The sequence below is a fragment of the Bombus flavifrons genome, chromosome 16 (genome assembly GCF_040668555.2).
Source record: "Bombus flavifrons isolate JBK064 chromosome 16, iyBomFlav1_principal, whole genome shotgun sequence".
Taxonomy (NCBI): Eukaryota; Metazoa; Arthropoda; class Insecta; order Hymenoptera; family Apidae; genus Bombus; species Bombus flavifrons.
In genome coordinates, this window is record NC_138457.1 from 4,947,511 (window position 1) to 4,960,528 (window position 13,018).

The 13,018-nt window shown below is 31.6% G+C and overlaps 5 protein-coding genes across 12 annotated transcripts; 1 reads left to right on the top strand and 4 right to left on the bottom strand.

Annotated features, from left to right (window-relative positions):
- Positions 1-166: 166 nt before the first annotated feature.
- Positions 167-1,321, bottom strand: LOC138188041 (transcription initiation factor TFIID subunit 10). Its single transcript, XM_069129440.1, has 4 exons — positions 1,222-1,321; positions 850-982; positions 702-766; positions 167-616 (listed from the first exon to the last, which is right to left on the bottom strand). Exons 2-4 carry the CDS (start codon positions 964-966, stop codon positions 415-417), a joined length of 384 nt encoding a protein of 127 aa, XP_068985541.1. The 5' UTR covers positions 967-982; positions 1,222-1,321; the 3' UTR covers positions 167-414.
- A 128-nt stretch (positions 1,322-1,449) lies between these two features.
- On the bottom strand, positions 1,450-2,750 carry Scox (Synthesis of cytochrome c oxidase). The gene is made up of 4 exons (XM_069129435.1): positions 2,610-2,750; positions 2,086-2,512; positions 1,813-2,018; positions 1,450-1,733 (listed from the first exon to the last, which is right to left on the bottom strand). The coding sequence occupies exons 1-4, from the start codon at positions 2,664-2,666 to the stop codon at positions 1,551-1,553; spliced, it is 873 nt and encodes a 290-aa protein (XP_068985536.1). The 5' UTR covers positions 2,667-2,750; the 3' UTR covers positions 1,450-1,550.
- On the bottom strand, positions 2,693-6,573 carry LOC138188032 (pancreatic triacylglycerol lipase). Of its 6 annotated transcripts, none has more exons than XR_011175330.1 (9): positions 5,045-6,573; positions 4,892-4,972; positions 4,558-4,823; positions 3,991-4,465; positions 3,659-3,910; positions 3,483-3,597; positions 3,141-3,347; positions 2,909-3,076; positions 2,693-2,780 (listed from the first exon to the last, which is right to left on the bottom strand). XR_011175330.1 is itself a non-coding variant. In XM_069129415.1 (9 exons), the coding sequence occupies exons 2-9, from the start codon at positions 5,118-5,120 to the stop codon at positions 2,992-2,994; spliced, it is 1,557 nt and encodes a 518-aa protein (XP_068985516.1). In that variant the 5' UTR covers positions 5,121-5,787; positions 5,933-6,573; the 3' UTR covers positions 2,848-2,991. The 6 variants fall into 6 exon arrangements, 5 of the variants coding, with proteins under 5 accessions (XP_068985516.1, XP_068985512.1, XP_068985515.1 ...); XM_069129415.1 differs by lacking the exon at positions 2,693-2,780 and having other exon boundaries at positions 2,848-3,076; positions 5,045-5,787; positions 5,933-6,573; XM_069129411.1 differs by lacking the exon at positions 2,693-2,780 and having other exon boundaries at positions 2,848-3,076; positions 5,045-5,855; positions 5,933-6,573.
- A 499-nt stretch (positions 6,574-7,072) lies between these two features.
- On the top strand, positions 7,073-9,337 carry LOC138188035 (lipase 3). 2 transcript variants are annotated; one of them, XM_069129433.1, is made up of 8 exons: positions 7,073-7,198; positions 7,272-7,470; positions 7,835-7,949; positions 8,050-8,296; positions 8,379-8,534; positions 8,614-8,698; positions 8,775-8,917; positions 8,996-9,337. In XM_069129433.1, the coding sequence occupies exons 1-8, from the start codon at positions 7,073-7,075 to the stop codon at positions 9,146-9,148; spliced, it is 1,224 nt and encodes a 407-aa protein (XP_068985534.1). In that variant the 3' UTR covers positions 9,149-9,337. The 2 variants fall into 2 exon arrangements, with proteins under 2 accessions (XP_068985534.1, XP_068985533.1); XM_069129432.1 differs by having other exon boundaries at positions 8,775-9,337.
- A 2,122-nt stretch (positions 9,338-11,459) lies between these two features.
- LOC138188038 (cyclin N-terminal domain-containing protein 1) lies at positions 11,460-12,944 on the bottom strand. Of its 2 annotated transcripts, none has more exons than XM_069129436.1 (5): positions 12,792-12,944; positions 12,582-12,680; positions 12,189-12,454; positions 11,908-12,123; positions 11,460-11,814 (listed from the first exon to the last, which is right to left on the bottom strand). In XM_069129436.1, exons 1-5 carry the CDS (start codon positions 12,814-12,816, stop codon positions 11,551-11,553), a joined length of 870 nt encoding a protein of 289 aa, XP_068985537.1. In that variant the 5' UTR covers positions 12,817-12,944; the 3' UTR covers positions 11,460-11,550. The 2 variants fall into 2 exon arrangements, with proteins under 2 accessions (XP_068985537.1, XP_068985538.1); XM_069129437.1 differs by having other exon boundaries at positions 11,460-11,830.
- Positions 12,945-13,018: the final 74 nt, after the last annotated feature.

Here is a 13,018-nt window from a genome sequence, read left to right on the forward strand (position 1 = left end):
TTTTGTATTCGTTAATGTTTCCTTCTTATCGTCGTTTATTTTTGATAAATTAAATTTTAACGACCTCTTTTTGAGATTTAAATTTCCAAAATTCAATGTCATCAAATACTGAAGTATTATAGATATTTATGTTATAATATACGTATACAATAAAAAGATATTGAAATTAACTTTTCGGATAGAGTATAATATATTTAAATTTCCTAATCATTTTAAAACTATCATGTATGACCCTCAAGCTACATTACTTTTACAGTTTTATGTCTTTTGTTGCAGCATGTCGCTTAATTTTTATAAAAATTGTACAATGATATACTGCATATTAGAAATTCATTCTATACCTATATGTGAAAGAATATTAAATAAATAAAGATTTTTCATGAATAAAAATAGATAAAGTAGGACGCTACTGAATCAAACAAAATAATGTGGTTTTTTAACTATAATGCCATATTCTGCAACTGCCGGGGTCAGATCTTCCATGGTAAGAGTATAACGTCGATCTTTTCCTTTCGTTTTTGTATTCTGATTGGCTCCACGTGTTTTACAGTGTTGCAGTGCATCGTTTGCTATTTCAGATATAAATTTTTGTGCAGCTAGTGAAACCAATCTCACTCTAAAATCGTTATACACATATTTATGAAACAGTAATCATTAAAGTTTCACTTATATATTAATCAAGCTTTTTGCAAATTGCTTACATTCTGGGATCTGTCGTATTAAAACCAGCAGTATGTAAATAATGTTCACTGATGGCGTCTGGTACCTGTTAAAAGAATCATTTGATATTACCGATTATACTATTAATAATAATGAACAAACTACAATTATAATGTTTCATTTGCCTACCGTTGGCGTATAATCTTCGAGTTGTAGTAAAAAATCCGAAAGGGGTTGTCCAGCAGTTTTTGTTTCTTCATTTGCTGTGTATATAGGTGGTGTATCTCTTCCAAAATCTTCTGCCATTTTAATTTATCTTTTCCTATACGATATCAAAACATTACGTAGAAAAAATTTGACTTAGAATAAAATTCATAAACGAATAATTTTCCAAACTACAAAATTGAAATGATTTATAAGGTATAAATTATAACCTCCGACAGTAAAGGTATCAAAATTTCTTTCAGTAAATGTTTCATGTTCTTACAGGCAAAAATCTTCTGCCTGACTCTTCTGAGTATTAATGGAAAAAGATATTCTTGAAATAACGGCAGAACATACCTAAAATATCAACGTCCCGTCCGTGAATATATATTAAAGGAATCTACATGCATATAAACAAAGAACGAGTACTTGAGAATTCTCTAAACCGGAAGGAAGCCTAGGGAATAAACCTAGGGCCTAGGGAATAAATATCAAGAGAATATATCGATCGATTACTCGCATTTAATTCAAATAAATAGTGCAAGTAGTTATTTATTTTTCATATGATTTTTTCTTTTTATACAATTATAATAAGTAAACAGTAATATTTAATACAAGAAAATGCTTAAAACATACTTGAGATTTAACTATTAACATAATTGATATAATAGTAGAATATAAATAAATCATGTTGGTAGTGGGTTTTTTAGTGTCAATGATGGAATCCAAGAATCTTTCTTCAAGTTCTCATACTTAAGTTTATTTATTAACATACTTTGTATAACCTGTTCAGCAGTATGAGTCAGACCATAATAATCCACAAACATACCATCTGGATCAACGAGATATATGATTATCGTATGATCAACCTAGAATATGACAGAAATAAAGTGATTTTATATTCAAAGATAGAATTTAAGCTACTTATAAGGAAGATAAATAACTAACAATATAGTCTGAATCTTGATCCTTGGGCCCATTGCTGTAGTATACTCTATAAGCTTTGCATACTTTAGCAACTTGTTCTTTGGTTCCAGTAAGGCCAAGAATTTTGTCAGAAAATTCTTTAACATATTTGCCTACAACTTCTGGCGTATCTCTATCAGGATCCACAGAAATAAATATAGGCTGAACTTTTGTATTATACTGGGTCTCTAAAAAAGTAATTTAATATAAAAGATGAGACATATACATTTTTTAAATATTGTCATTTAAACCTACCCAACTTATCAACAATTTCTGTCAGTTTTTCAAGTTCATCAGGACATATGTCAGGGCAATGCGTAAAACCAAAGTATATTAAAACCCACTGTCCTAAAAAATCATCTGACTTCCATACTTTTCCTTTAGAATCAACTAATTCAAATTTTCCACCAATTGCTGCCTTGCCTAGCGCACGTCTTCTCTCACGTTCTATTTCTTTATCTTTTGCTTCTTGAAGATAATACATATACATTAAAAGAACTGCACATCCTATACTCGTAACTGTTACACTTTTCCATGTGATAACACTGTTTCTAAAGATGGATTGTTTTTTACTTGATAATGAGCGTATTTCATTGGATTTATGTAAAGGTGTAAAAATATTTATGGTTCTAACTTGTGGATAACATTGCCAAAAATTTAGTGAATGTCGAAATGTAATTGTCTGTAAATAATATTAATTTTATTATTTTGTGTTTGTTTTGTTCTTTTATAAAAGTAATCTCATTTGAGTACAATTATTTCGAATAACAATTACTTACACTTCTAAAAGCTTGATTCGAACATCTTAAAAGAAGAAGATTTTTTAAACAAGACATTGTTCTTTGTTGCACACAATTAGTTTGATCGATTCAAAATAATGAATAGGTTATGTTTCCATTGTATGTTATCGCACCTGGCTTTATATAGACTATTTCAAATACTCGTTTCTTCTTTTTCCGGAAATGATTTAATTAATTAATGGGTTATATAAAAAATGAATCCTGATACATTATAGAAATTGATGATAAAATTTATTGTTAGAAAATTGTTGAATTAACAAGTATTTTTTTATCCGAACCTTTTTTTATTTTCTTTAGTATTTTGTATATAATAAATATTTTATTAAAATAACTTGTCTTTTCTACATAAATGAGTTTATTCTTATAAAAAGGCGCACTGTTCTTGACGAAGTATTATCAAATTTTCTTCGAAATTTAGGGCAGTATTTCGAGTACAATATTTCCATCTAAATATGCAAATAAAGCGTTAATTAAAGATTAATTAGTTTTAGATAACTAGCATTTACGTACTTGTTGCCTTTTCTATCCTCAAGAGTAAGAGTGTCTATTAACAACATATCCGAGTTAGAAATTATAGTCGTATCTTCGTTTTTTTCGTTCTTATCTTTTTGGTACCAAATACGTGCTTCTATCGTTGATCGGTTTTTCGACAAAAATTGAAATTCTGCTGCACCAATATCGTAGAATGTCGTCGATTTATTTCTTCGAGTAGGTATCCTTGAACACATAATATTTCGTCAAAGTTATTTATAGATACATATATGGAATAAAATTTCCAAGTGCATCGCAATAATAATGATAAATTTTTTACGAATCAAGATCGCGTATTAGCGTTATTAAAGTATATCTTACGTGCATCGAAACTTGAAATTTATTGTCGAATCACGTTCCACAATCTTTAAGAATAATATTCCTGATGTCTTTGTCACCGTTTCTGAAATTGTCACCGATGCTCTCAAAGGCTGGCCTAATAAGAACAAACAAATAAAAAACGAGTTGCAAATATTTTACATACAAGTTGACTTTACCACAAAATGGTTCTTGATCTCTCGTGGGCAAATAATAAATTCCTAAAGGACCGCGATTAGCTCGGTAGCCCATTTCTTGGGACCATAGCGTAGATTCCATAGGAAAACACATTCCATTCGTATACGAGATCGTTCCTTGGGGACAAGGCCAAGCAATAAATTTACAAGATTCATTCGTTGTACGTATGCTTTCCAAAAAATATGCCCAAGCTCTTAAATGACTACAAGCGATCTCTTTCGTTAACATATCCTCTGAAACATTATTATTTTTACAATTCGGAAAATTTCAAATAACTTGGATCGCGTCGGTCAATAAACATCTAATCACGTACCTTTCAAATGGCTAACAACAACAGAATTCTTCACATCCTTGCAACCTGGCTGCTCTCTACCGCCATTCGGAAAGAAATCGATATGACCAAGTGGCTTTAAAAGACCAAATCCATCTGCAAAGTCCTGGGATCCATCCGTATGAATCACATCTACTAATCGAGCATCGGTAGCATCTAATTTCCTGGACTTCTCTCTAACCAAATGATTTCTGAAAAAGGGTGATGCAGGATCTAGGCCTGTTATACGACCTAGAAGAATACTTTTCTTCTTGAGGATCTCTGAAGCACAGCCAGCCACATGAGCTCCGAGACTAAAGCCAATCACGTGAATGTTTTCAGCAAGAGTACCCAAATTAACAGCGTCTAAAAGGACTAGACCTAATTGCCGTCCTACGAGTTCCGTGTTCGCCACTGCTGCTGAATAGGTCGTTGCTGCTCCTCTTGTCCAATCAAGCACTAAGATGTTCGTATCTTCCTAATGGATATTCCATCATTTATCTACGTAAGTTGTTTTGATAAACGAATTCTCTATCGATCGATAATAGACATTCGCTTCTTGTTAATTACCAAGTCCAGAAGAGCCTGTACCAAAAGAACCGCACCAATATCGCTACCGCTTCCTTTATAGCCGTGTATTACAACTTTCAGAGGTTTCGTCGAATCAAATTCTGATTGAAGAATGGATTTCAAATCATCACCATATTGAAGGCTTTTAGGGGATTCTCGTCTAGAGCGAGTGTACAATAAAAATCTCGTTTGAATTATGCTAGGATGCTCCGGCGGCCTTTTCAACGTCAAACGGGGCGGTGGATCCGCAAAGCAGCCAACTGATTCTGCAATTTCCACTTCTTTTATATATCTTACTTAATTGGACGAATACCGCTTCTTATGCTATACATACCAAAGCAAATTTTCGCTTTCAAATGTTCAAGACCAACTCTTATTCGCCGCACCATCGCTCGACTCCTTCCAGGGAATCTTGCTGGGAAAAGAAGTGAATTTAGTTTCTCAGTGACAATCAACTATTCTTATCTTCATTAAAAAGCTTGCTTACCAGCACGATTAACTTCGACGATCCAAAGAACAAGAAACATTAAAAAGACGAAGCGTATCACTAACGCGAGTTGCATCTTTCATTTATTCTCTTCGAATCTTGGTCGCATCCGATGGAGGCTATTAGCTATTTTCCTTTTCCTCTTTCTCCTATGTTTGTTCGTCACTCCCCTTCTTCTCTTAGGTTACTAACGCGATTTTCTATTTAATCTTCTCTATTCTACCTACAATGGAAAACTAAAGCGCAGTACAAATGGTTGGATGAATTTTTTCCACCTTACTATTATAGCAAAGGTACCATCCTTTTGCGCAATCGATTTTCCGCTAGCGAGCACGCGACAACCAGTTTACTTCCTATCTCACTGAATTTATACCTGTTGTTGTATGAATTATTATTTATTAAATAAGGATTAAATGGAGGATCAAACTACATATAGCTATTCATAATCGTCGCTCTACTTGCGGTTGGTACGTTCTGATAGCAAAGCGAATTACTTTAATAATTCTTAGTTCACCTTAGAACAGTAGAATGTGTTAAATACGTCAAATGATAGGTATCAATGGAATTTGGAAAGAAATATGCGCTGAACCAAATGCTCGGCTCACATACTTTCTTTCAAGTCACAACGATTATGACCTTCTTTTTCACCATTCAATATGACGCAATATTTCCAACTTTTCTCGTGTGCAAATAACGGTTTCTTCTGCATATAGAGACGTTCTACTTTCACTCGAACGATTTCACTAAAATTGTTACGGGTAGATAAATGAAGAGTCAACTTGTTAATGTACAATCGCTCGTTTACAGAAATCTATTATTGCGATGAAAATTATATAATTTTATATTATATTATATTAATTTTATAATTATAACTATATACGTACATACGTAATATGGTTTATCACTTCATAGTAAAAGCCTATTGAGAAAAGTTTCGAAACTGGGACGAGATTTTGTGGCGAAGCTCTGATGTTCAGGAAGTCGAGAGTCGCGGACTGTCTTTTACCGAAGATCTGTTAAACCGGACGAACGAGTTTCACGATTGTATTTTAAAAAATAAGCTTATCAGCGAAGATTTGCCAAGCATCTTCCGTTTATAAAATTAAACTGTACCAATTCCTTCTTATGCATGCCTAAATATTGCTCAGTATTGAAGTTACCTAAATATCATCTTGCAAAGAAAGAGAAAGCAATCAGACTGCATTTTTTTATCCTAAATACCTTATTTTGTAGTTAGGCATCCTTTAAATCTGTAACAAGTACAGTGGATCACAAAGTATTCGAGCACTCACCAGAGAAAATATTTAGACAACAATAAATAATAACTCAAAAGTTTTTTCTACTACTTATTTTTCTACTTATCTATACATGTATAGTATAGTGAAACGTAATGTAACACATTTTTGTTGGTCTTTGTACATTTACTGAAAACATAGAGCTTAGAAATTGAAATTGTAAAGTATCCGAATCTTTTTGTGATTGATTGTATACATATACAGACAAATTTCTAGAAATGTTTGTATATTTTTATGAATAGTGAGATAAGAAGTATGCTCATTCTTCACAGTGTATCATGAATTGATACATATCAGAATTTTTCATACCTCAAAAGTTGTAACACCTGCAACATTTATTGATATTTTTCATCGATTGTTTACTTGTATTTATCTTTAAATCGTGCAAGTAACTGATCAAAGTCGCAGATCAAAAATCAGAAATCATTGTTTTTCAACAGCTACTGTCTGCATATACCTATTCCCTTTCTGTCTGAAAAAGAGAGAAATCCGAAGATCTATAACAACACAAATTAGATATAAATCATATCTCGTAATATCAATAAAAGATTTATCTTCGTAGCAATTTAATAGCCAAGTGGTTTATATATGTAGACAACATTTGATCTGATACTCGATAACTGATAACAACTTAATGCGCTACTTTGTTTGCACATCTGGGAATGATTCTTTATATAAGTCTATATATAAGTCTATGAAACAATTCGAATTGTTTGAAGACGTACTGCCCACGATGATGTTCAAGATATTTATTTTATGTTGCGCGTTGCCGGTGATTTTAGGAGGGCCATTTACAGGACAACAGCATGAATCAAATCACATCACTAATACCGCATTTGAGTTTAATGTTCCAACTCCTGTAAGTAAATTTTACTGAGATCGTCATATAATTCCCAGTATTTACGTTGAAATAAGAGTCAGCATTTCTGCAGAAAGAACTTGCAGAAAAAGCGGGATACATAGCCGAAACTCATCGAGTCGTCACAGAGGATCGGTATATCTTGCAACTGGATAGAATCGTAGGATCGGACAAAATACCTCCATCTGATGATAAAATAGCTGTATTACTTCTCCATGGAGTTTTTGATTGCTCGGCTTCGTGGCTTTTGTCAGGTCCTGAAAAGGGTTTAGGTATTACCAATTTACTATTCGTCTATAGAATAAACATTTTTAAGTGCTACCATTTGTTTTCCCTTTTCCTTCTTCTTTTTTTTAAAAAGTCATCGATTTTTCGAATAGATTTACATTTCCAAGGAAAAACAAATTTACGCTAACTTTAATCCTTTGCACTTGGCTGTTCTCCTTGAAGGGACACAAAGAGATTACTGGTGATTATATAGCACAAACTCCACACAAGGTCCAAATTTTTAAAAAATATATGTTCCCTTGAAGTTTCGCCTTCGCATTGTACGTAAAGAACAAATAAAAAATTGAAGAACATGTCGAGTGCAAAGGGTTAAATGATATCCGATTAATATTTTTCTCCAAATTTTAGGTTTCATATTAGCAGATTGGGGATACGATGTATGGTTGGGTAATGTGCGTGGCAACAGGTACTCACGAAACCACTTGGATTGGACTATTTCAGAGCCAGATTTTTGGATGTTCAGGTATAATTGGAATAATCGTTCGTTAAAATGCATTTTGGCAATTAATACGATTGTTGCATCGTTACTTCCTGATAATACAACGATTCATACTTTCGTACAGTTGGCATGAAATCGGAGTGTACGATCTGCCAGCGATGATCGACCATATCCTCACTCTAACAAAAAAAGAGAAAATCTTTATCATGTCACATAGCCAGGGTGCTACGTCGTTCTTTGTAATGGCTAGCGAACGGCCAGAGTACCAAGAGAAGATTATCGCTTCTTTTACTTTGGGTCCAGCAGTCTTCATGTCCAGGACAAAAAGTCCTCTATTCCGTGTTTTGGCTCCTCATTCCAACGATATCAATGTACGCTTTAGAAGCTGCATTTACTAATTTTGATATCAAATCAAACGATGCTGAATTTTTCTCATCTTTGGTCTTTTTACAGTTCATAACAGATTTGATAGGCATGTATGAATTTAAACCATCGGATAAACTCATACAGATGCTTGGAACAATTATGTGTGATAATGAAGCACTTTTGCAACCAATATGTAAAAACATCGTATTCTTGTGTGCTGGCTTCAGTAACGAACTTAATACGGTAATCATATGCATGTGCATTCAATGTAATCACTATACATGTACAATAGTTTTCGATTTAACTTGATTCTAATTCATAGACTCTATTGCCTATTATTGTGCAATATGATCCTGCTGGTTCATCTGTTAGGCAAATCGCACATTATGGACAATTGATTAGTTCAGGTTAATATTTAGTAATATAATTTTATGAAATATACACCTTTTTGCTTCTTTCAAATTACATCTTTTCTTCCCATAGGCAAGTTTCGAAAATTTGATTATGGCCTTATCGGCAACATGAAAAGATACGGTACGATACAACCTCCTGATTATAATTTGGCCAACGTTAAGCTACCAGTGTATTTGCATTATAGTGCCAATGATATGTATGTCAATGTTCAGGTTCGTATGCTGTTTATCGCGGTGCTTCAGTTTCTACTGAATTTTTCAAGTTTCTCTTCCCTGTTAATATCTTTACAGGACTTGCATCAATTGTACAGAGCACTACCCAATGCTCAGAAATTTTTAGTCCCATCCGACAGCTTTGGGCATACTGATTTCTTATGGGGCAAGCATGTAGATGCTTGGGTATATAATGAAATTTTAAGTCTCATGGAAAATCACAAGAAATGAATATTATTGGACTATGAAGTGCAAATTATGTTAATAAAAACATAATTGACCATAAATTTGTATATTGTACCATAAATAAAATCGACGACTTCGTCAATATTCAAAAATCAGATCAACATTCTAATCAGAAAAGTATCGAATGAATCAATTCAGTTTATAAAAGCAATATTATGTAATTATAAGAATGATTAAGACATCAATTATTAATTTTGTATTATCTTATATTCTTTGCATGTGTAATCCATTAAATGATCATAGATCAGCAAGAATATACATATGTATCAATTAATTAAAATATATTAATTCATAAACTTTTGAATTATTCCCATGCTTTTATTTGTTAATGCGTGTGAACTTTGAACATTCGTAACAAATGCACTATGATTGAGAAATAATATAGGCTTCTTATACATATATTCTTATACATATATCATTATCACCTAATGACAAAATCCGCAATCACTTAGTTGCCAACCCAATACATACAGTGTGTTTCACTTAACTCGAGTGCCATAAATATCTTACTTATTATTGATAGACAAAATTTCAGAGAAAAACATTATCTGATTTGAGAGGGCAAATATGATGGTAAACATGAGATTTATCTCAATGTCATAGATTTCAAGATTTCAAGGTTATTGCTGTTTTTCTAAACGCGATTACATACAGTCACGAATAAAAGTATTGGCATACTCTTTAAAACAGAATAACATTCCTAAAATTGGACCAAACGACTTGAATTTTTTTCGATAAGTTAAAAGAATCAGTCTACCGATGCGTAGAAAAAACTTTTAAAAAATTGCAGTTGGCCGCAATCGCGAAGAAAATAATAAAGATCACCTTTCAGAACTTTTTTATCTGTACGTCTAATGGAAATTTAAATAACGCATTTTGAAGAGTTATGTTAGCTATGTACATGTTGGAAATTTCATCGAAATCAGCTGATGTAGAATCAAATAACAGGCATCGAAAGATAAACAAGAATCTATAATTAATAAAGTTATAAGGCGAAAGTCATAGAAAATTATAACTTCGCATCATTTTTAATCGTTTTTAGCTCGTAGTAATGTTAACCGATTTCGGTGAAATTTTCAACATGTATATAACTAGCATAAATCTACAAAATGTACTTTTTAAATTTTCATTACAGGCTCGGGTAGAGTTACAAAAAGTAACCATTACTATTTTCTTCGCGATTCCGACCAACTGCAACTTTCCTAATATCTTTTTACACATTGTCTAGTAAACTAATCCTTCTAACTTGTCAAAACAAAAAATTCAAATCGTTGGTCTAATTTTTAAAAAGTTACTCTGTTTTATAGAGTATATATTTATTCGTGGTCGTATATATTTTTATTATCATGGCGTTAGCGTTGAAGTTACGATTAATCCAAAAACTTATAATATTATGCATTCACATGATCTTGAATACCAAAAATTCATAAATGTTTAGCGTGGTCGATGAAGGAAAACTTACTTCACAAGTGTTCAAAGCTATGAACATCCACTTCTATACATTTCCGTGAGCGATTAACGTATGATTCTTGGCCGCCCGTATAACGTGACGACTAATATTATTATATTGTTCTATTTAATACATTCTCTCATATTTTATAGTATTATACTAATACCATGATAAATTGTTTGTTTAATCATACCCCACAGAAAGAAGCCTAGAGGTTTAAGATCAAGCGAACGCGCAGGCTATATCGAATGGCTGTACAAAGGCCGATCCAACGCAATGTTGAGAAAACTTTTCTCCTGTTGACAATTGGCATCATTTTTAACACTTGTTGAAATAAATTTTCCTTCGTTGATCTTTCTATCGTAGCTTTTTCATTATTCGCGGTTATTATCAAGCATTATAGGTGATCGATTGGTCTTAATTTCAGCTGTAACCTGTAACACCATGATAATAAGAAGATATAGCTCCATTTAAAAAAATATCGATAATCTTGAAACGTATAAAAAATATGATTACTATCATATTTGCCCTTCTAAATCAGATAATCTCTTTTCTCTAATATATTTTTGTATTGTCAATAGTGAGTGAGATATTGAAAGTGTTTAAGTTAGTTTAAGTTAATATAGTTGGATGTATATGTTATTTACTATTGAAGAAGTACTTATTCATAAGAATGTAGTAATTAAACATTTCACCTAACGGTATATGTAAGAATTACATTCCTTTATTGCATATAGAGGACATATATAAAATTATTTTAAAACCAGCATTAAAAATTTACAATTTTAATAATTAATAATTCTAAAATTCCAAAATGAATCAATAATAAAAACAATTTTTATCTCATTTTCTTAATAATTTGTACAAATTTATTGATATGCAGTGATATGCAATATACAATATACAAAAGTTTACTTTTACATAGATTTTTTAAGAATTATTCTTGAATTGCCATTATAAGAAGTATGTTAGCCATATCCCAAATATCATGAATCTTCATATCTATTAATTGCGATAATTTTGAAGCTATAATTCTTACTGATTTACAATCTATACACAAAAAGAATGCCCCACAAAGAACAATAGAAGCTCCCAAAAATAATATATTTGACATTAACATCATAAGACTCCTCTTTTCTTGTTGAGTTTTTGCTATATGTTCTTGCAACAAACATTGCAAATGAAAATATATTTCCTCCCTCTATAACCATATATATCTGTTTCATTAACCATGCTAATGTCATTTATAACATATCACTAATGTCTTACAAATATCTATTAATAAAATTCAAACCTGCAGATAAACTAGATCCAATAAATTTATAGTAAGTTCTTGCATATTTGGAGTATCCTTGAGTCCTGTTGCAGCTAAAAGAATTTCTACGCAATTTAACGGAGTGTAAAATGGCATTCTGAATCCAACAGTCTTAAATACCTTATATTCTGATAGAAAAATTACATTGGGTGTGTATTCAGATTTTTTGTCTATACACCGTAAGATACCAAGTACCTGTAGCATATAAAACATTAAGATACCACTATTGATAAATTTAGAATAAAATCATGTATATGTACTTGCGATATTCTTAACTTGTTGAAATGTGAATCCATTTTATTTGCTAATTGCAAACAAGACATGAGGTATAATTTTGATTGACTTGCTACTTGTTTACAAACTTGAGACCAAGAACTTTCTGTTTGATCAGCATTTCTATATACTTCCCAAAAATAGCTACACATAAACTTATCATATAAGTGAATAGCAATGTATCTAGTATCTGGCCCCAAATGGAGATACTCTGTTATTTTAAATATTGCATTGATAATTGGAATTGGTATAGCTGAAAGCAGTATTTAATGTGAATGAAAATTTTGTTGTTATTATATTCTATCAAAATAGGAACAAAGATATAAATAAAAATGAAATTAATATTAACAAAGGGATACAGTTTCAAACACAGTAATTACCTACAAATGGCATGTAAAATTCGTCTTTAGCTTTGATAAAACTTTCTTGTGCTTTAATGATTGATTGAAGTTCTTCTAGCCAATCATCAAGTAAAGGTTCTGTATTAAATAGATAGTTATTTCAAGAAGAAAGTTTAGGTTCATTATTTTTGTGTATTAAACATCTACATTTATCTGTCAACACTCTTATTTATATGAAATGCTAATTACCAATATAAGAAGTATCCAAGTCCATATTTTCTTTGAAAAATTCTTGCTTAATACTATTATTATCAAATATTATTTAATTACATCACACACAACAATGTTACCTTTCAAACAGTATACAAGATACTACTTAAAAGAAGCTAATTGGCTGGAGCATAAGTCACGTGATACATTTCGCGATATATCGAAATCATACATTCAAATTAAAATTAGAATTCATTTTACATAAT